Source organism: Lepidochelys olivacea (genome assembly GCF_965140295.1).
Source record: "Lepidochelys olivacea isolate rLepOli2 genome assembly, chromosome: 5".
In the NCBI taxonomy this organism is placed as follows: domain Eukaryota; kingdom Metazoa; phylum Chordata; order Testudines; family Cheloniidae; genus Lepidochelys; species Lepidochelys olivacea.
Window position 1 is genome coordinate 84,212,138 of NC_140415.1, and position 23,319 is coordinate 84,235,456.

The 23,319-nt window shown below is 39.8% G+C and overlaps 1 protein-coding gene across 1 annotated transcript in view; it reads left to right on the plus strand.

Moving 5' to 3' along the window:
• Window positions 1-23,319, plus strand: part of SPTLC1 (serine palmitoyltransferase long chain base subunit 1) — a 52,759-nt gene that overhangs the window by 25,865 nt on the left and 3,575 nt on the right. Inside the window, exons 6-13 of the mRNA XM_084627856.1 lie at window positions 2,006-2,138; window positions 5,986-6,115; window positions 9,317-9,406; window positions 10,106-10,213; window positions 13,877-13,972; window positions 14,276-14,372; window positions 15,277-15,331; window positions 21,580-21,697. Of these exons, the coding sequence (XP_084483982.1) occupies window positions 2,006-2,138; window positions 5,986-6,115; window positions 9,317-9,406; window positions 10,106-10,213; window positions 13,877-13,972; window positions 14,276-14,372; window positions 15,277-15,331; window positions 21,580-21,697 (827 nt within the window). The remainder of the gene's footprint in view (window positions 1-2,005; window positions 2,139-5,985; window positions 6,116-9,316; window positions 9,407-10,105; window positions 10,214-13,876; window positions 13,973-14,275; window positions 14,373-15,276; window positions 15,332-21,579; window positions 21,698-23,319) is intronic.

A 23,319-nucleotide genomic window follows, 5' to 3' on the forward strand; every position in this document is an offset into this window, starting at 1 on the left:
TGGCTCTGTGGCTGCAACTCTGCTCCCAGCACAGGATCTGCTCACTCTGGGCTGTATCTCTGGCCCTCGTGGCTGGCACAGCTCAGCTTGGGCCCCTGCTCTCTGTTTGACCCCGCCAATTCCAGCTCACACGGAGGATGGGACCCACCCTGGCCTCCTGACTTCCTGATTAGCCTGACCGCCCTGTCAGTCAGACTGACCAGGAGCATTGGCCTCTCCTCATCGTTCCTGGGGACTGTTAGTCTCAGGGTCCTGATTTTCCATCGACTCTTCCCCTTTCTTTTGATACTGGGAGCTAGCCAACCAAAACACCCCCACTGAGCCTTAGTAAGGGGACAACAGTCCCCTTACATTAGGGAGGTACTCCAGCTGTCTCCATTTGGAAGATGTTGATCAGTGTAGGTTCTAAGTGCCAGAAATAACTTTTTTTGACAAAGGGTTTGTGGTTAAAAATTGAATTTTAGACTAAAAGCCGGTTATTTGCACCAGTGATACTCTAGGCAAATTGAGGTGTGGTAGACCAAGGCTTCCAGTTTCTAAAGTATTGAAAGGACTGGATAAAATGGCTCCAGATCACGTGGATGAGGGTTATAGTGGGAAGACCTATGATATGCAAAGAGTAATATGTACATATACTTAGAATCATAGAATATCAGGGTTGGAAGGGACCTCAGGAGGTCACCTAGTCCAACCCCCTGCTCAAAGCAGGACTGATCCCCAATTAAATCATCCCAGCCAGGGCTTTGTCAAGCCTGACCTTAAAAACTTCTAAGGAAGGAGATTCCACCACCTCCCTAGGTAACGCATTCCAGTGTTTCACCACCCTTCTAGTGAAAGTTTTTCCTAATATCTAACCTAAATCTCCCCCACTGCAACTTGAGACCATTACTCCTTGTTCTGTCATCTGCTTCTACTGAGAACAGTCTACATCCATCCTCTTTGGAACCCCCTTTCAGGTAGCTGAAAGCAGCTATCAAATCCCCCCTCATTCTTCTCTTCTGAAGACTAAACATCCCCAGTTCCCTCAGCCTCTCCTCATAAGTCATGTGTTCCAGTCCCCTAATCATTTTTGTTGCCCTCCGCTGGACTCTTCCCAATTTTTCCACATCCTTCTTGTAATGTGGGGCCCAAAACTGGACACAGTACTCCAGATGAGGCCTCTAGTAGAAATACACTTCTGGGAAATGGTATATATTTGTGGTTCACATGATGTGGAGATTATGGGTCAAATCCAGGATCTTGCTGCAATTCCTGTTTGGTTTTTTCTTTTTTCTTTTTTTCTTAAATCTGAAAACCTGCATCTTTAACATTGATACCATAACAGACACATCAGTCTTGGGGCAGTAGAATGTTTGTAGACTACTGAATGGTCTACCTTTTTTCACTTTTTCTCTGTTCATGTAAAAACAAAGCAATAAGGCATAAGCTTCAGTGCATTGTTGGGCAAGTATATTGGGTTTTGTTGATTTTTCTGAGTTAGGATGGACAGAAGTTCAGCCAGCCAGGATTAAGTTAATTGCTGGAAATTGCGTTGCTTATTACTGTTTGCACTGCAGTAGCAGCTAGGAACCCCAGTCATGGACCAGGGCCTCATTGCGCTAGGCGCTGTACAAACAGAACAAAAAGGCAGTCCGTGCCCCATGGTGTTTACAGTCTAAGTGTAAGGAAATTCTCATTGCTATTCTGAGTACACAAGCATATTAGCTCTACAAATATGTAACACTTAAAAATATTTCAGTATATGGTTTGACAACTATTAGAACTTCTGATGCTTGAATTTGACAAACACCACTCAATGCCCATCAGGGATGGATTCATCAGCTTTGGTGTTTTGTGATTCATTTACTGTGACACTGTTACTAGAGGTAAACAATTGCACTCTTCCTTAGCAAATTTCTGTTTCAATACATGGCTGTGTTACATTTCTGAGTACAAACTGTTAAGCCATTCTGCGACAAAAGCAGAACAATTTAACTGTCTAAGAATTTTATTTTTTTCCCCTCAGATGTACACTTGGAATTGGAAGATCGACTAGCAAAATTTATGAGGACAGAGGAATCTATTATATACTCATATGGATTTGCCACAATTGCCAGTGCTATTCCAGCATATTCAAAGCGAGGGGACATAGTGTTTGTGTAAGTAACACTTATCTTGCAGAGATCCCAGAGTAAAATTTCTGTTGGGGGAGGGGGGGCTTGCGGGAGGGGGGAATATTACTCAGATCTTGAAGAACTCCTTGATTGTGTGTGTTCAAAAGTCTCTGGTATTCTATAGCCAGATAACTGCATCTCCACGTAGATTTGTACATTTAATGTTCAGTTGTTCCTGAGAAGCGTACAGTGCAGTTTAGAAGGAGGGATGCAAAGATGGCTATTTGGGCTGGCTGTGTATTAAGCAATTCCCCTGGCTTAAAGTAGAACATTTTGAAACTCACTTTAAGTGGCATCACCTACTGGTGAACTCAATGGGTCATGGTAGGGAAGTTGTAAACCAACTCTGTGCCACTAGACAGTCTTTTGTGCCCCACAGGGATGATCCTAAATAGGGCATAGCCAACTGCAGGAGAGCCACTTCTTGTCAGCTGCACACTGCAAAGCAGCCTGAACAGAGAGGAGAATCTGGAACATATTTCTAAAGTTGAATGTCTACAATGAATAGAAGCTGTCATGAAATGGTTTAGGCTTGATCAGTAGGTTGAAAGTCAGACAGGATTAAAATGAAAAAGTTTAAATGTCCTAAGAATAAAAGGAAAACTTTAATAAAACCACTTTGTAGAGCAATTTAACCTTGTTTGTATAACAATATTTAACATGTAAACTGATCAGTGGGCCTAAAACTCCTCTCTCTTCTGATTTGTTCTTCAGACCAAATTTGCTAGCTTTCAGTTGTTGCTGTTACCCAAGAAAATCAGACTTTGGCAATGATTGCCACCTAAAGAGGGAACACATGTCCCCATGTATGTAAGGAATAGCAAGGTTGCAGTGGTTAATTTTCCTCTATTAGCCATTGTGCAGTGTCGTTGGCAACTCATTTGAGATGGGCAGGTTTTTCTGTCTTGCCTGCAGGGCACTGATGCCTTCATAACTGTTAGAAGGGTCAGGGGAGAGAGAGGCCAGCCCAGATTGACAAATTAAGTCTGACAACACTCATGCCAGTCTAAATCCTGAATTGTCTATGGAAGGTGAGAACTCAGGTACATGCTTTCTCAGATAGTGGGGCTATAGGTCACTTTATACTTGATATTCAGATGCTCTGTCATGCCAAAAATTATCATAAGACTAATATTATCTTTGAAAGAACTAATACTGTGACAGAGCAAGAATTTTAATCATAAGCAAGACTGAATGGAGCAGCTTGAAGGCAAGCTTCTGTGAGGTACTGAACTCATTCCGAAGAGACTTGAATATTAAATAAAAATAAAATAACTTTCAGAAATATTTCTACTGCCTTCTCGTTTCCCTGTGACATTTCAAGCTACACTTACCTATATTGCATTATGGCAATCACTTACTTTCCCTCTTTACCCAAAAAAAAAAAAAAAAAGGGTTGTACCACAAACTACACTTCTGATAGAAACTTACGAAATTATTTGCAGATCACCATTGTGGCATGTGATGTTTTACAGAGAAATAGAACGATGAGTACATTACCTCAAGGAATTTGCAATCTTTATCTTCTAAAACAAAATCAGCTTGCTTCAATTTTAACTTTGAACATCTAGTTCTACTCTAAAAATCGATTGACACTTTTAAAAAGTAACCAGTTCCATGCCTAATTGCCTATCTTAATTTCTACCTAAAACATACTCAACTTTAGAAAAAAACCCATTTACTAGGTAAACTACTTTAAAACAGTGCTTTAGACTCGGGTATGCTTTTTAAACATTGCTTTGAAGCAGTGATGCCTGATGCATAATGGTTTGCACACAGTGCTTAAAGGAAAAAAATCTGTAGATGGTCTAGAAAACCTAAATCTTTAAACCTGGTACATTGCAAAAAATTTGAAACTTTAGTTATAGAGCTAACTGCATCTGATAAGAAGTCAGGACCCAAATGTACTATCTTTGTGATTCTAGCATGCTTAAAAATGCATTAAGTTGATGTGTAGAGAGTCTAAGCTTATAAGTGATTACATTTGTTCTTGTTATGGGCAAAAATAACTAGTTTATAGAAATCTTTGGAAGTTATTGTATTAAATACTGCTGACAACTTATGGTTACTTTCAAATTACCTCACTCACACTGTCAATTAAAATGAGTTGATGACAATCTGACAAGCAATTATTGCAATAGTATGGAGAGCAGTTGACAAAATTGGTATCAAATGTCTAAAATAACAAAACACTTCAAAGTTAATGAAGAAAAAGTGCTTACTAGCTGAATGCTTTCTTTGGGAGTTAGTAAATCTTGCCTCTCCTATCATGCAAAATGCTTCTGCAACCACAAAGCTACAATAGAAAGGTTCTGCTGGATAAACAGAAAAGCTTCAGACCTAACCTCTTTCCTCCAAAGAAATGTATCCCACTTTGTGATGAGAAAATAGGCTGTATTTAACTTAGATTGTATTCTGCGAGAACAAAAACCCATGCAATAAGTAGCAGTAGATTCATGGTTAAGGCTGCATTCCCTAACTTGTTTCTCTTGACTTTTTAATAAAAGCTGCAGTTTGTGTATTCACATTTTAAATTAAAGCAAATTAAAATGCACTGCATTGAGTGACCAGAATATTTTAAGCTTGATATGCTGAATTCATGCATATTTATTCTTTTTGCAGTAAGGCTATAATCTATACTTACTGTGGTGTATAAAGTATGGGCACCATATGTGTAGCTGCACGCTGCAGTGAGTCAGGCTGCATCCCTGTTTGTCACTGCAGCATGTAGCTACGTGCGGCAGAGCTGCCAAAGCCTTTCACTGTAGCCAGGAAAGGCTTTGGCAAGGAAGAGGCACTGCTTGGGCATGTAGAGAGCCTGTGTAGGAAATATGACCTAAGGCTTCAGGAAGGTAGGGCACCCTACTTGCCTAAGATGTCTCACTATCTACATTGCTGTTTGTACCTATGCTACCTGGGAATGTGGTGTCTGTACCTTGCACGCTGCCTTAAGTATAAATGTACCCTAAGAGTCTCTGCTTCAGTAGCACACAGTATTTATCACTGACAAAAAAGGGGTATTCATAGCATCATGTTATGAATTTGATGTTTGAAAACTTAAATGACTATTGTTCAGTATGTGCAGAAGGAGGGATTTCCAACTTCAAAAGGAATTCTGGGTATATCCAATTAAGAAATTACCAAAAAGCATAACTTAGTTGGGGAAGAATTACATATTCATCTTTAAGTCTGAAGAAATGGCTTACCAGGCCTGGAAAACTGGGACAAATGCTCCCCATAGGGTGAAATAAAAGAGGAAGTATGAGTACTCTTAAGACTGGTAAGAGAGGTCAGGCACATCCTCAGACTTGAATCAATGGATAATTGTAGGAGTACAATACCCCTATTGATGGAATGTTGGTCTTGGGAATTATGCCAGCCTTAACTGCCACAATGAAAAATAGGTAACTACAGAATAAGCCGGATAGTCATCCTAGATGCAGAGACAGTAAAATGGCTTCTCAACGGAAATAGTTAATTACATATATTTGTTGTGATTTCATATGAACAGTTCAGTATAATTTGGAAACCAGAAAATACTTTAGTATGATTTCTGTGCACTGATCGTTGCTTTAGAGAGAAACTAGTTGTGAAATGTACATTTTAGAAAGTGTAAAGATGTCTCCACATATCCGCAGAGGATAACAGGTGTTAGAAACCAATTTTAAATTATTTAAAGTTGTGTGTAATAAAACATAGATTTTATTTATACACATAAGTATACAAGGCAGTTTAAAAGTAAAGCAGGCCTAAAAACGTAATTGACCTATGCTGTTGTTTAAAAGTGATTAACAAACCAAGTGCAAAATGAAAGAGTATTCTCTGTTTATAGAGATGAAGCTGCCTGCTTTGCTATTCAGAAAGGATTACAGGCATCTCGAAGTAACGTTAAGTTATTTAAACATAATGATATGGCTGACCTTGAGCGACTTCTGCAAGAACAAGAGATTGAAGATCAAAAGGTAAAATTTCTTTGTAGTCTTTTGCCCTTCTTAAGTAGGTTGTATATTTGAATAGATCCAGTACTCGTAGTCTATTTGTTTTATATAAATCCCTGCTGAATGCTTAATTTTGCTTATATAGTTAAAATAGATTTGGCTGCTGTGTTCGCTTACCATAATTGTATTAAGAGTAGGTGACGGAGGTGGTCACTAAGGGCTTGTGATTTTAAATGCAGTTTTTTGTACCTATACACTTTTATTTTGAAATCTGTGTAACTGCCCCATCCTAGGGGTGACACTGATTAACTATCAGTTTCCAAACCACTATAAGTAAATCCGTACCAAAACTGTTAGAACAGACCTAACTTTATAAATAAATAATTATAGGCCAGAACTATAGAAGAGGTGAGATGGTTTTCCTCATGTACTCTTCACATGCTCCCTCTTTATAAAAACTATCATTAGAGCCAAATATGATGATGAAATACTTCCATTCAAGCAGTAACTTGGGAGGATATTAAACAGCAGCTGCGAAAGCTAGACCTCTTTAAATCAGCAGGTCCAGTTAACTTTCATCTGAGAGTTTTAAAAGAACTGGCCAAAGGGCTCTTTAGACTGTTGATGTTGGGTTTTATTTTTTATTTATTTATTTTTTTAATAAGTCTTGGAATACTGATGAAATTCTAGAAGACTGGAAGAAGGTTAATGTTGTGCCAATATTAAAGGGTAAACAGGATGACTTGGGTAATTATAGGCCAGTCAGTGTGACATTAATCCTGAAGAATTAAAGGCGAGTAATATAATTAATTACTGATCAATATGGGTTTATGAAAAAATGTCTTACCTTTTTTGGGGTTACATGTTTAGTTAATAGAGGAAATAGTGTTGATAGACTATTCTAACACTTCTGTAAAGCATTTGACTTGGGCTGCATGACATTTTGATTAAGAAACTAGAACTATGCAAAATTAACATGGCACACACACTTGATTTAAAAATGGCTGATTAGGTCTCAGCAGGTAACTGTAAATGGGAAATCATTGAGTAGGTGTGTCAGGTCCCACAAGGATCAGTTCTTGGTCCTGTGCTATGTAACGTTTTTATCAATAATCTGGAAGAAAATATAGCTTTGAGTGATAGTTTGCGGATGATACCTAGATTGGGGGAGTAGTAAATAATGAAGAGGATAGGTCATTGATACAGAGGCAACATGGATCACTTGGTGTAAGCTGGACCAAAGCAAACAGTGTGTTTCAATACAGCCAAATATAACATCCTACATCTAGGGGGAAAAAAATGCAGGCTATGCTTACCGGATGAGGGACTCTATCCTGAGAAGCAGTGACGCTGAAAAGACTTGAGAGTCCTTGTGGATAATCAGCTGAACGTTAGTTTCCAATGTGAGGCTGTAGCCAAAAGGGCGAATGCAATCCTTGGATGTATAAACAGGGGAACTGTGAGTAGGAGTAAAGAGGATAGGTAGCGTATGCTTTTGGCACTGGTGTGACCACTGCTGGAATACTGTCTGGTTCTGATGTACACACTTCCAGAAGGATGTTGGTAAATTGGAAAGGATTTAGAAAAGGGCCAGGAAAATGATTAAAGAATTGGAAAACATGCCTTATAGGCAAGACTCAAGGAGTTTGATCTGTTTAGCTTATCAAAGAGAAATGTAAGGGGTAACTTGATGGGTCTATAAGTACAGTAAAACCTTTTTTTAATCTGGCATGTTGGGGAAATGGGGGGTCCCGGTAAGTGAAAAATGCCAGTTAACTAAGAGGGAGGGAGGGAGTTTGGGTGCAGGGCACAGTCTCTGGAAGGGGGTGTGGGGCTAGGGGTTGGGTCACAGGAGGGGGTGCAGGGCATGGGCTCTGGGAGGGAGTTTGCGTGCGGGAGGGTGCTCTGGGCAGGGGGTTGGGGCACGGGAGGAGATGTAGGGTGCCAGATCCAGGGGGCGCTTACCTCAGGCGGCCCCCTGCAAGCAGCGACCTGTCCCTGCTGCTCCTAGGCGGAGGCACAGCAGGCAGCTCTGAATGCTGCCCCTGCCGTAAGCGCTGGCTCCGCAAATCCCATTGGCTGGGAACCACAGCCAAAGGGAGCTGCAGGGGCGGCGCCTGTAAGCAGAGGCAGCATGCAGAGCTGTCCGCCGCACGTCTGCCTAGGAGCAGCTGGGATGTCTTGCCACTTGCGGGGACTTACCCAAAGTAAGTGTCCCTCCCGTGCCCCAACACCCAGAAACCCCTCCTGATCCCCCTCCCGCACTCCAAACACAGAGCTGGGGAACCACACGGACCCCGGTAGCGAGCCTGCTGGCCCTGCACCAACCAAACTATAAACCGGACTTTCTATGAAGATTAGGAATGCCGGTTTATAGATCTTTTCAGTTGGTACAGGGCCAGATAACACAGCTTTTACTGTACCTACATAGGGAACAGCACTTTGATAAGAGGGCTCTTCAACCTAATAGGTAAAGGTATACAAATCCAGTCTCGATGTAAGGTGCATATTAACTGTGAGGATATATCTACCATTAGAGCAATTTACTGAGCATTGTGAGAGATTCTTCCATCATTGGAAATTTGTAAATCAAGAATTGATGTCTTTCTAAAAGAGAGAGTTCAAACAGGAACTAATTCAGGGAAGTCCTAGGGCCTTTGTTACTCAGGAGGTCAGACTAGATGATCACAGTGGTTCCTTCTGGCCTCATAATCTATAAGAATATATTTGAGGTATGTTATAAAAGGGCCTTTGTAACAGGATTCTGTTGAGTTGAAACTGACTGCAGTGACCTTATGCTGAAAAGCCCTACAAGTCTTTAAATTGCACTGTTTCCACTTATCTTTTCATGACAAAGAGGAAGTACACCCTGAACGCTGTTCACAGCTAAAGGAGCATTTCTGCTCTCTGTGGTAGAGACCTGGTCTCAAAATATACAGTCCTGAATTTTTTTCCCTTAGTGTAAGTATGCAGTTTAGCTGAATCGGTGGTATTCAGTCCCTGATTTGTTACACAGAGGCACAGAATCTTAAATACAGCAACTTTAAAAATAATAAAGCCAAATAGCCAACTGTAAGACACTTTATATGGTTATAAGAGCTGAAATACTAATGTCCAACTAGGGATATAAAAGTTTTTTTCAAAACAAAAAGTTATCTTAATAGAAGTTTGTATTTTTTGTTGTTGAACAATTCATATGTACTGAAACATACATTTTCTCTGAAGAATCCTCGTAAGGCCTGTGTAACTCGAAGGTTTATTCTGGTGGAAGGGCTATATATGAATACTGGAGATATTTGTCCTCTTCCAGAATTGGTAAGTGGTTTCAGTTTTGTTTGTTTAAGCTGTGGTATGTTATATACACACATTATTAATAAAATATTAATATTGCATGTTTGAGCCTTAAGAGTAAGTGTTAGCTACAAAGTGGATTGTTGGAATTGACATTTTTGAGGTATTCATAATCAGGTTTGGAATTTTGCAGTTCTGTAATGTACATATCCTATAGCAATGATCCGTTTTTACAGAGTATATACCTGTATGATAGGTTTAGACTAAAATCACATTTTTGTTTTAGTTTAAAAATTGAGGTTGGTCTCTTAAATAATGAAAACAGTACGCTTGTCTCCAGGGAGTACAACCTTCTCTATTAAACATAGATTTTGTGTACAACACTGTTCCTGATGATGGAGAGAGTGCTGTGCATATTTTAGGTAATATTTTAAAGTATTTTATAGCCTGTTTCTTAAAAAGAAAATCCAAGTTAGGTCTCATAAATGACTATGGGCATTTTAGATTTCCTATACTTCTTTTAAGTGTTAAACAGTGGTATTGGTGTGTAGGACTCTAAAACGCACACAGTGGCTGAGTATTCTGGTAGGATTAACCGTTTCACTTGATAGGATCTTTCATGTGATTTTCAATCTTTTGTACATGTATGTTGTACTTATTTCTTTGCAAATTATGTCAGTAATATCAGACTGTCTTGTATCATTTGTACTATTAAATTTGCAGATAAAATTGAAATATAAATATAAAGTGAGGATTTTTTTGGAGGAAAGCCTTTCCTTTGGAGTCCTCGGAGAATATGGACGAGGTGTTACAGAACACTTTGGAATAAATGTAAGTGCCAGGCTCTTTTTTCTTCCATTGGGACTATTTTGTGTTGGCAAGAAGGTTGTAGCCTAGAACAAGTTCTGATACTGGTTTTCTTGTATATTTTTGGCAATGACAGTACTACAGATTTTAAGTGTTCATCTGTGTATGGTAGGAATTTTAAGTCAATCTGTCTATCCAATTACTATGCTGATCTTTTTGTTTAATAGAAGATACAACCACTTATTTTTTTAGTTTAAATAGCAGCATTGGAGGTAGGTGGAGTTGGCACTGTTCCCCTTTAAAAGACCCCTTTTATCATCTGCCATTAACATTCACTTTGGATTTGAATTTTGCACAGAGTTCTCTGAAGAGTGAACTACTTTTAGGAAAAGTCTTAATAAAAAAACTATCTCTTGTTAGAATAAAAATCTCTTGTTAGAATGGAGGGGACTAGTGAATGTGATATGCTATTTTTGTCTTATGAGGACATTGTACTTGGGGTTGTAGGTGGAATACATTTGGCACTGGGGAGTCTTTAGTCTAATACTCTGCTCATACACGTGTGGCAACAGACTCATCAGTTTACATAGTAATGTGAGCCTGCATGTGTGATAGTAGAGATGAGTTTTAATTTTAAATGCAGTAGAATATTTTTACTCTTAAACAAAATGTTAAGTGGGAAAGAAATGCTGTTTAAAAATAATCAATCCTGCTTACATGAAAGAATGTTTTTAAAGTGCATGAATATTAAATATCACCATGCTACAGATGGGCACAACTTATTGTAACTTCTCCAAAGACATTTGTATCATACTTTGTTTAGGTACCAATATCTCTGTTTTAGCCTGTACTCGGGCATGGCACACTTCAGAACACCAAGACATGGACTTGAAAGAGGGTATCTTAAAGCTAAAGTGGAAGGTACTGTGGAGGTATCTCCACTGTTAAGGTTGCATTCCGCTTTTCACTGAAAGCATAATTAACTTCTCTCTATTTGACAGCTCACTGAATTTAGTCTCTAAAAATACTTGCCATTTTTTCAAGATAAATTAAGTCCATTCAGTTTATAAATTGGGCCCAGGCATTTTTTTCACTGCCCGCACCTACACCACCACAAACTCAAAATTTTACATTTAACAGAAAAATATTCTAGTAGGGAAGGTCACAAGTCCCTCTCTTTGTACTTTGCCCCCATTCCTGACTCTCCTTCAGTGGGGCACAGGGTGGTTGGCATATGAAGTCAGACTTTCTATAGGTAGGTTCTAGCCATAGCCCTGCTCATTGTGCTCGTAAATTCAGTGGGTTCCCTATGCTTGGGAACACTGGTTTGGCATGACCTGTATAGTGAGGCCACCAGGGGCCCGTCTCGTCATCAGCCGTTAGCTGGGGAAGGAAGAAAAGTGCACATTGGAGGCAGTGGTTCCTCAGCAGAAGCGACTTTTGCAACCTTCTGAACATTGGTAATGTCAAATTCTATCTGACTTCTGGCATCCTTTCTTCTCTGCTGATCTCTCCCAACATTGCACTCCCATGTCTTCTCCACTTCTCCTGCCTTTGTTTCCTGCTCATTTGCTCTAACTCATCCAACCCACATAATATATTTGGGAAAAAAAATCAAAAAGCAATTTGAAGAAACGCAGTGCAAGTGGGACTACCATGGTGTTTGCCAAGCATCATTTGATTGCTTGGCTTGTTGTAAAATCTCTTTGCCCATCCCCGGTCTTTGTCAGTCTTGTCTATTTAGAATTAAAGCTCTTTGTGGTAAAGACCATTTCTTTCTATGTGCTGTATTGCACACCTCAAAAAGAGAACTTGTTTGTAACCAATGAGTTAATGGGACAATTAGGTATTTCTCGGATTTAAAGCCAACTCCAGTTAAGCATGTACTTAAATACTCCTGAGGGAATTATGCACCAAAAAATAAAAAATTATGTGCCCAATATTTCAAAATTCTGCAAATTTTATTTGTCAATAAATGTGGCTCCAGCATGGCAGTGGGGAGCACAGGCCACTGGCTGCATTGAGGTGGGAGGAGATCACCCTGAAGCCCTCACCTCCCCCAGTACAGGGACTCGGCAGTGAGGCTGCACCTGACCCTGCAGAGTGCAAGAGCTGGGCCTGCCCCAGAAACACCTCAGGGCCCTGCCCCTCTGTGCCAGGTGCACCAGGTGTGAGTAGGAAGGGTTAGCCCAGCAGGATCCAAGTGTGGAGAGGCTTAGTGTGGGGGGATCCAGGTGTGGGGCGAGAGGTTTCTTTGTGGGGGCAATCTGGGTGTGGGTAGCTCAGTGGAAGATTTGGATGCACAAGGGCTGGTTGGTGGGTTCTGGGTGCAAGGGCAATAGGACTCTGCAGGGGATTCAGGTGATAGTGGTTGGGCTCAGCGGGTGGGGGTAGATAGGGCTTGGTGGGAGGGTCTGGGTGTGGAGGTTCAGTGTGGGGGGTCTGGGTAGTGGGAGTCCAGGTGCAGCTGGTTGGGGCTCAGTGGGGTGGGGGTCTGGGTGTGGGGGACTTGTCGGAGGGATCCAGGTGTAGGGGGGTAGGGATCCTCAGGGTGAGGGTTTGATGGGCCTGCTTAATGGGGGAGCCCCAGCTGCTGCCAAGAGGACACTGCCTGCTGAGATTCTGCTCCCCCCTCCCCCCGATTCCCCTGTCCCTTTTTCTTCTCCACCCACCTCCTCACCCACCTTCCCTCATTTCCCCCAACCCCACCATAGGAACTCACTGTTCCACAAAAAAATAAGGCTCCCAAAACACAAAATGGAAGAAGAACTAGTACTGGGACCCAGAAGGCTGCGTTCAGCTGCAGAGTCAGCGGAGCCCAAGACCAGAGATGGCCTCCGAGGGGGGCAGTGGCACATAACCCTGTGTGCCCACCCCCCATGCCTCACCTCTGTTTGGGGGACAGCCCCCCGCAAAAAAACTGCACGTGTGGTCGTGCGCCCCCACGAGGCTTCCCTACCATTTTCTGCAGGGAAAAGCAGGAAATGTGGGGGGAGAGGGGAGGGTGGGCCATTTTCTGCTGCGGGCGCTCAGACCCGCAGAATCCCCCTAGGAGTACAGTCACTGGCATGCATGTGTGCTCAGCCTTCCCTTCCCTCCCCCTGCCCAGCCCCCATCTCTAAGGCTGCTCCAGGCATGCTGGAACAGATGCGTTGCCAGGGAAGAGGCGCGTGTCCCCTGGCAGGTTTTGCATTTTTCTGCGTGGGGGGCACAGAAAAATGCAGGCCACATGACTTCTGCGCCTCCACATTGGCGCAGAATCCCGCCACAAGTAACTTAAATCACATTCAGTCCCATTGACTTAATTGGGACAACTCACATGCTTAAAATAGATCAGGTATCAAAGTACTTCATTAGATCGGGGCCTACACATGCATAATTTTATTGTTACATGCTGCATATATTGCAATACCTGAAAACATTTAAGTGAAATAAATATGAATCCTTAAAAACATAGTTTTAAAGCTCCTTGTTTGTGTCATTTTAACATAGTTATGGCTGAACTGTCTCCATTTTAATTTGAAACTGTGTGTGCGTGGTAGGTAGCCTGGTATATTTTGCCCTAGTACACATGTTAATTTGAAGCATAGTTTATGTATTGTAAATTACCTTGATTTAATTAAGCATCACTTCACTTCTGTCCACCTCATTTCTCTCTCATAATATATTCTGTTAATTGAATGGCAGATTGATGATATAGATCTGATTAGTGCAAACATGGAGAATTCCCTGGCTTCTATTGGAGGATTTTGCTGTGGAAGATCTTTTGTTATTGACCATCAGGTATGCCACCTCTTATTTTTAAATGGAATAGCAGACTGAATTTCTAAGAAATGACAGTGACTTGACTTCTGTTTGTAAGCTGCATCTTGATATAAATGATTTACATAGGAGTTTGTTCCATTTAGAAGACCACTTCTTCAGAAAGATTGTGTGGATGAGTTAGAGAACCAATGTTCAGTTATGATTTTTCCTTAATTTAAACCAAATGACTTTAAAGATTTTTTTTTTTCTGTACTGTCGTGAACAAGCAAAATTGATATAAAAGCTTTTCAGCTTTGTTTGACTTTTCATTTTCTTTCTCAGCGATTGTCGGGTCAGGGTTACTGCTTTTCAGCCTCTCTGCCTCCCCTACTAGCTGCTGCTGCTATTGAGGCCCTCAATATCATGGAAGAAAATCCAGGTATTTCATTCTGAAAAATCAAATACTTTGTAATGTGACAAGTTATTCTGTTCAGAGAGAACACTAACTGTTGGAGCTCAAGATTATAGCCTGTGGGCATAATTTCCCCCACTTCCATCCCTCACCCTCTTAGTCCAGCACTTCCTCATTTACTTTTCCATTTCTTTCGTTCATTCTCTTTGCTCCCTTTCCACTGACTCTCTTTCTGCATCTTACAGTCATTATCTCCTTTTCACTCATTCTCTCAACTTTCCCTCCCACTCTCTCTTCCCATCATACATCTTTTTCCTACCCCCTTCCTTTTTCACACACAGTGAAAAAGAGAAGTGGACACGGAAACAGCCAGAGAAGGGAGCCACTGAACACTTATTAAAAACTGTTATTGTTCACTATGAACAAATGTCCTACTGATTTCCCTCCTCCCATTTGACCAGAACATATTTGGTAATTTTCAAGGTAAGTTAAGGAAAAAAGGGGGACATAGTTATCAAAGGTTGTAGCCCCCTCTTACTTTCCAAGTATATTCCTTCAGCCTATAGTGTCTTGATTCTCCATGTGATGTCCTTTAATTGGCTCACACAAAAAAGTTAGACAGAAATTACTCCACTGGAATAGCAGTGGTGGGGTGAGGAGGAGAGAACACATTTGTCACCCCTTAGGAGTGACAAGAAGAGGATACATATCAGTTTCCACGATATGCATCTGAGGAAGTGAGCTGTAGCTCACGAAAGCTTATGCTCTAATAAATTGGTTAGTCTCTAAGGTGCCACAAGTCCTCCTTTTCTTTTTAAGAAGAGGAAAAGAGGCTCAAACTTTAGTATTAAACTTTAATATTTTAAACATTTATTTGGGATTTATAGAAATATACAGCAAGAGACTGAGACTCTTTTTTCTTTTTGTCTAGTCATTTTTCAGATTTTACGAGAGAAATGCAAACGGATTCACAAAGCTTTGCAAAGGTAAACTCTTTGATCTTGACTACTGTCAACTTGCTCAGCATTTTATAGATCACAAAGTATCATGAATATAATACCCTCTATGATTACATTAGTTTAATATAATTCTTCTGGCAACAGATTTTTGATAATACAGTAAGTATTCTAGATTTGATACCTTATGTATTTTTCAGAATAAATACCTACCTGCTTCTATAGTTCCAATTCAATTTCTATATCCAATTAAAGTTTCTTAAAATTCTGTCAGTTATTGCAGTAATCTATAATCCAGTTTTAATGACCACTGATTTTTAGCAGTGGTCAAGCAATTACAATATTCTACTTTTTATTTCACAACAGTATTTGCTTTATCTGTATTCTTTCTGATAGTCTTTTAGTGGTTAGTTTTGTAATCTAGAAAAAAAAATTTCTAATGGTTCTGATAAAGAAATAAAGTCAGTTTTTGCTTAAGGCTTTCCTTGTAAGGTGATGTAAGTAGTCCAGAACAGTCTGGTCTCCTTGAATTGTGCTTCTGTGCCAATAACTGTTTGTTTGGTTTCAATGTTGCTTGATAAGCTTAAATTCTCTTACAACTAACCGTAATGGGGGGCACTAAACAATTGATGATTGAAACTTGTAACTGAGGTAAAATGGTCATAGCAGATATGTAACTGTGCTATTCTTCTGTAGTTATATTTGTAGGTATTTATATAGGAGCCATATAAACTTTTTCTTAAGAAATTAATGAGTGTAGCTAGAGGAACAATAGCAGACTCAAACAAATTCACTCTGAACAGACTAGAAGTTTGAATGTCACGTAGATAAACTGTCAGTAACAATCTCATTAAAATCAGCTACTACACTGGAAACTTTGAATTTACCTTTAAAAAGCTGTTAGTAATAATCTTGAGAAATACAGACAAGAGCCTTACTTCAGTATTGAGAAAAATTGGTTACAAAGATATTTACAAACGTAGATGAAAGTGATAGGGACAAACCGCGTGTAAGAAGAAATTGTGCACCTCTAATTTATTAGAACTCTTGGTGTCTACAACAAGTGTCTAAGAGCTGGATGTCAATTTATTTTAACTATCAAAATGCCTTTGACAAAATCCTCACAAGAGGAGGTTATGGAAAATTAAGCACAGGGTGAGACAAGTACTGTCACGGTTTAGGAACTGGGCAAAATTGAAAATGAGTAGGATTAACAAATGGTCAAGTGTCAATCTGACAAATGGCTAACAGTGGGGTACCTCATGATTCGGTACTAGGACTGGTATTTAATATCACTATCAAAAAAGCTAACAATGTTTGGAACTGTGTATTTTTTTTAATATAGTGGCATACACACACACACCCCTTGAATATGGCTTGGGGGGTGGGGGGTGTGTCACTATAGAAATCCATGGTACACCCACACCTTGAATACTGCATGTAATTCTGGTCGCCCAAGCTCAAAAAAATATAATAAAATTGGAAAAAGTACAGAGAATGGCAACAAAAATTATTAGGGGAATGGAACCGCCTCCATATGAAATTTTTTTAAAAAAAGACAGGGACTGCTCACTTCAGAAAAGAGAGATGACCGGCGTGGGTTGAGGGGACAGTATATGATAGTCTATAAAAACATGAATGGTGCAGAGAAAGGGAATAGGAGAGTGTTATTTACCCCTTCAGATAACACAAGAACCAGGGCTCACCCAATGATATTAATAGGCAGCAGGTTTAAAACAAACACAAGGAAGTACTGCTTCACACAACACACAGTCAAGCTGTGGAACTCATTGCCAAGGGATGTTGTGAAGGCCAAAAGTAGAAGTGGGTTCAAAAAAGAATTTAATAAGTTTATGAAGGATAGGCCCATCAATGGCTATTAGCCAAGATGGTCAGGGACACAATCCCATGCTCTGGGTGTCCCTAACTGCCAGAAGCTGGGGCTGGATGACGGGCAATAGATTACTTGAAATTGTCCTGTTCTGTTCATTCCGCCTGAACCATCTGGCATTTATGGAAGACAGGATACTGGGCTAGATGGATCATTGGTCTGACTCAGTATGGCCTTTTTTACATTCTTCTTGATAAGGGCTTGAGCAACTGTATAATGGCAAAACTTGTACAGTAACTCCTCACTCAAAGTCGTCCCGGTTAACGTTGTTTTGTTATGTTGCTGATCAATTAGGGAACGTGCTCTTTTAAAGTTGTGCAGTGCTCCCTTATGTTGGCAGCCGCCTGCTTTGTCCACTGCTTGCAGGAAGAGAAGCCCATTAGAGCTAGCTGGTGGGGGCTTGGAACCAGGGTGGACTGGCAGCCCTCCCATCAGCTCCCTGCTCCCCTAAGTTCCCTATGCAGCAGCTGCCCAGCAGGCTATCAGTTGCTGGCAGTTCAGCTGTCCCTACCCCCACTGCCATGTGCTGCTCCTGCCCTCTGCCCTGGAGCTGCTCCTGGGAGCCTCCTGCTTGCTGTGTGGGCGGGAAAGGGGGTGCTAATGTCAGGGTGTCCCCCTCCCCCCTGCTCCTGCACCCCGCTTACCCCTCGTCCATATAGAACAGGCTGGGGACACAGAGGGAGAGAGCTTGGGGCAGCAGCTGCTGTCTCAACTTCCTGATCGACTTAAAAAGACAGTGCACGTAAGAGTGGGGTCAGTGTACTTAAAGAGGCAATGCGCATCTCTCTCTCTCTCCCCCCACCCCCCACCACACACACAGGGTGTGGGTCTCTGTCTGCCATGCTGTCTCCCCTCCCTCCATTTGTGCTGCCTTGTAGAGTGTGAGGCTACATTAACAACATGTGAACCCTTGAGGGCTCAGCCAAAAGCTAGTTCATCATTTAGCAGTAAGGCATTCCCTGGGAAATATCCCACTCTCTTCCACCCTTCTAACTTCACCACCTCAACCAAGCTTCACAATCATCATCGCTGTGTACAGTATTAAATTGTTTTAAAATATATTACACACACACACACACACAGTTTTTTGGTCTGGTGAAAAAAATTTCCCTGGAACCTAAACCCCAACCCCACCCCCCATTTAAATTAATTCTTATGGGGATTTGGATTCGCTTAACATCGTTTCACTTAAAGTCGCATTTTTTCAGGAACATAACTACAACATTAAGCAAGGAGTTACTGTAGAGGACGCAATTATTTAAGTTCGGCAGCATTAGAGAAGACTAAAAGACTGGTGCTAGTTGTGGGCACTCGAGGGTAGATGAAATTCCCTGACAAACGTAAAAACACGTTAGAAGGAATAATTTGAACTACTTTTGCATATTGCTGGATTTTAAATTAATAATCGCTTTATAAAATGTGCAGTGACTGCCAAAATAGCGGGGGAGGGGAGAGAAATAGGATGTATTAAAAAAAAAAAAAGTATATAGAAAATACAGAATGTATTGTGCCATTATATAAAGCAGTAGTATGCCTTTGTCTGGAATACGGTATTTACTTCTGATTTTTCTCTCTCTCCCATATATACATATCTATACAGTTTAACTAAGATTAAAAAGAATGGATATAAGTTTTTAGAGGTGAAAAGTACAATAGAACTGTATAAAATAATGAAAGGTAAACAGGAGTGTGTGATTTTCCTCCTCTTCATAACACAAAAACAAGCAAATTGAAATGCAGCAAATTTAAAACCAGCAAAAAATCCTTTTTTACACAGTGCACAAGTAGGCACTTTGAAATTCAGTGTCACAAGATACCACTGATACCAAGAGCTTAATAGAATTCAGAATAGGTTTAGATCTTCATAAGGATAATGAGAAAATCCACATTTCCCATATATATGTTAAAATAAGGAGGTAAGTATATATAAGGCCTCATGCTTCAGGGCACAAGCCAACCATTAGCTTATGAGTGGGGGGAGGATGTAATTCTTCCTAAACCCGATAGTAAAGTTATTCCATCACTCTCTGTTCTTAAGTTTCTTTCGCCTTTTCTTGAGGTAGTAGACAAGGCATTGGATGAGATTCCTATACAATATTGTCTTTAAATAGTATGAATTTGTATCCTATTTTAAAAATGGATGAATGGCAGTGATTAGAGGTGGGAAACACTTTTATGCAAGGTTCCATAATTTAGCTGCTTCACTGGAAAAGTTAAGATTGGGGGCGGGGTGGGATGTTCTACTCTGTGCATGCTGTGGACTTGCAAATGTTATTTCACTTAACCAAAGCTTGCAAGAAAAGCACAGCCAACCTTTTGTTTCTTTCACATACTGAATGTCCCTTTCTCTGATAAAACTGTGCTGAACTGGCTTTTTTGCATTTCTTATTGTTCATCCTTGGTTAGACAGCTGCTTGAGTCGGATTAGGGTTTATTAACTAGAGTTGTAACTGACAGAACTTCAAATTATACATCAATTTGGGATTTGCAAAGCAGCCTCTAAGTCAAGTGTGTATAGTTAATACAAGGCATTGTTGTCTGGGCAGAGTCAGTGAGATTCAAAGTTTGAATTGGCAGTGATACAAAGGCGGTTTCCTGATTTAAAATACGTTAACTCTTACTCATCCTCTCCTGCCCTCCCCTCCTTTCTTTTTGAGGCTGTTCATGAATGCTTTACCTAGCTTAAATTAAAATAATTTCATATTATGTAATTAGCTACTGATATCATTAATATATTGATGCACAGCCTTTAAAAAGAAAATCTCATTGTTAGTAGCAAGTATTCATTAAGTTCTAGCGGATATATACTCTGTCTTAAAACTAAGAGAATATTATTTGCTGCAAGGAAACCTTTTTATCTATTAATTTAAGCTGTATAGTAACATGTCTGACTATAGTGCCTATCTGTTAATTTCTAGAATTGTGCTTCTATACCATCAGGTCACTATCCTAGAACATACCTAATGACTGACATCTGTCATGCTATATATTCCATTTGTGATTCTGCATTACAGAATGGCCTCAGACTGCTTCTCATGGCTCCGTATGTTGCCACTTATTGTCTTCCCCAGGATTTCTAAAGATATATGCCAGTATTTGAACATTTGCTCTTTAACTGCATGACTCTCTTTTTAGAAACAACTTCAGATTTTATATCTACATGACACCAATTGTGAGTGCGGTTTTGTTGCTGCAAAAATTGAGGGCCAGTTTAAGTTCCCTTTCAAAACTGGGCTCCAAATCAGTAGAGCTTTGTGGAAATACAAAGCGTATTTCAGACCTTAAAACATCTCTTTCGATTATTCATTGTGTCTGTGGCACTCTGTTCTTCCCATGGATTTGACAACTTGTGTTTTCTGAAGAGACCCTAACTGCTTGCTGCTTTTTTTAATAGGAAACTAATATGGGGATAAAAAATACTTTATACATTTACAACACATTGTGTGTAATACAAACTGACCAAAGTCAGAAAATCTAAGTTAAGGTTGACAGTAGCAAAATAGTGCATATATGTGATATGCTGTTAATGTTTGGGAGCAAAGGATTGGCTTTTTTCATCCTTTCTTGATAGGGAATTTACAGCTCTGCATGAGAGAAGGTGATTCTTCCTCTCTCCCACTACTGATTCTAAATTATGATTGCGGTGTCCAGGTGTCTTCTTTTTTTATTGGTAAAACACATTGCACGTGAACATCTTGCCTCAAGTGTTCTGGTTTTTGGTGGGGGTTTTTTTTGGTTTTTTTTTCTTGAAAGGATCAGAGTCTTGAAAATCACGGAATAAGTTTTATGTTAAGTTCGTGTATTACAAACGTTAAGGAACTCTAAAGGAAGGGCATTCAATTGATATAAAACCTTATTTTAAAAATTAACATTAGCTATGGCAGACAACTGATTCCCCATTTGTTTTGTAAATTTTTTGTTTGAGCAGGACAAGCTATTGAAGTTAATTAGTTTTGCGGCGGGGGGGGGGAATCAGAAGAAAGCAGATGAAGAATATACGGGATAGGAATTGTTTAAAGCAATAAAACTGAATTAAAATAAATCCTCTATCTTGCCCAGATTCACCAGGAGTAAGCATTCTTTGTGAAAGAAACAATGTGGAGTGGGTTGTTTGATTTGGTCAATAATTAGATGTTCTCATGAGTAATTCATGGCTACGTAGTTTAAATTTTGTATTGTGGTTGCTGGTATACAGAAGTTCAAAGGTGTAAAGCTTTGTTTGCGTCCGAATTTGTTTTGTAACAAATACTCCCAATGTAAAACAATTTAGAAAGTTTTCCTGAAATACCACCAAAACTGAGCAAGCCTTTAAATAGCATCTTTTCGCTGTCTATTTATACACTTCTGATCAGATGTACACTGAAACTATTTATTTGATTTGTTTCAGAATCTCTGGTCTACTAGTTGTGGGAGAGTCATTTTCTCCAGCATTACACCTTCAGTTAGAAGAGACCAGTGGATCTCGAGAGAATGATATGAAGTTACTCAAGAGAATTGCAGATTATGTAAGTGTTGCTTTTGCAATTAAAGCATAGCTGCCCTTTAATTATTAGCAAAGCAATAATTTTGTGCAAAGTCATGGCATGTAGTTGGTTGAATTACTGTATGACCTGGAGTGTTCCAGATCCCATTGGGAAAATAGCAGTTGGATAGAGAGAACAGCAGAGGCCTGTGTTCACTTCTTGAAAATGTAAGTGAGATGGTAATGTAGAGGAAATGGTGTAAACAAAAAAAAACAATCACAGGAGTGGGGTGAGGTTAGGAAAATAGCCTGAGAGGGGAGGAAACATCCACTCAAAAACTCACTTCCCCAGCTGCAAAAGTCGTCTTTATCATCCACCCCATGGTGGTAGTCTCCCTCCCCTCTCCCGCTTTGATTTTGATCATCAATAAAATATTTGACCTTGGTACTGGACAACATTAATACATGTCATAGACACATCAAAACACAAGTTTCTCTTTAACTTTAAGAGAATGGATGTGTATGAACAGATTGGAGAGAACTTTTGAGATTTATAGAAATTCAGGTTATTCTCTGAGCAGAGTTCTGTTGCTGTACTGAACCACTTGTGATTCAGCTGTATTTTTTTATAAAGCTGTTTGTTTTTACAGGATGAAATTTTACGTTTGAGTCCATGAACATTATTATTTGGCAGACTTTTATAATGTTTAGCACTTTAAAGCACTTTCCATCATCACTATACACTAAGGTGCCACAAGTCCTCCTTTTCTTTTTGCGGATACAGACTAACACTCTGCTACTCTGAAACTAATTCTCAAGACACCCAATTTGAGAAGTGTATAAGTATGTTATAGATGAGTGATGTGTCTTGTGCATTTTGGGGTGGGGGGAGGATGATAGTACTTGTTTTGTGCTTGAGCTCATCTAACTTATCCAAATTCGAAGAATGTAACTCTTTGAAAGAGGTGCTCTTCTGTTTTAAGAGATCTTTTAAATGTCAGCGTTCATATTAAACAGTTTTCTATATATGCCCAGTAACTGCCTGCCTTGGTGGTTTTAGTACAAGTTGAATAATGTACAGCCATTACATTGTACATCTCTCCTTTTTTTCCATGGGAGTCTTTATTAAAGAATAAGATAATACTCATGGTATATAACCTACAATAACTTTTTATTCCTTAAAGACTGCAGTTACCTTATTCTCTGCCAGTATAGCTACAAATGTTAAGTCATGAAGTTAATCAGTCCTCTCTTAAATCTAGTCACAGTAGTTGTATTGACTTCCAGCAGCAACGACTTCTACAGACAAGGTTACTAGATACAGACATGTAGTCAGCGTATATTAACCAACGTGAACAATTTATGAAGCATCCTAGGATAGATAGAAATGTTGGTCCATAGAAGCAAAGCAGACATAGTTGGATTTCTTTAGTCCTTTTTGTTTTAAATATCACTATTCTGTAAATAGGCAATTTAATCCTATTTCAAGGAACATTTTTGAGCTGAACTTCGACAAATGTGAAATTAAAGAAGCCTATCCTTAGTCTTCCCAGTTTGGTATATGTATATGTAAGAACTTCAACTGACTTATGAAATACCTAGGAGAGCAGTCGTCATACTCCATTTCAGGCCTCCTTCTCTAAAAAACAACTTCACCACTCCCAA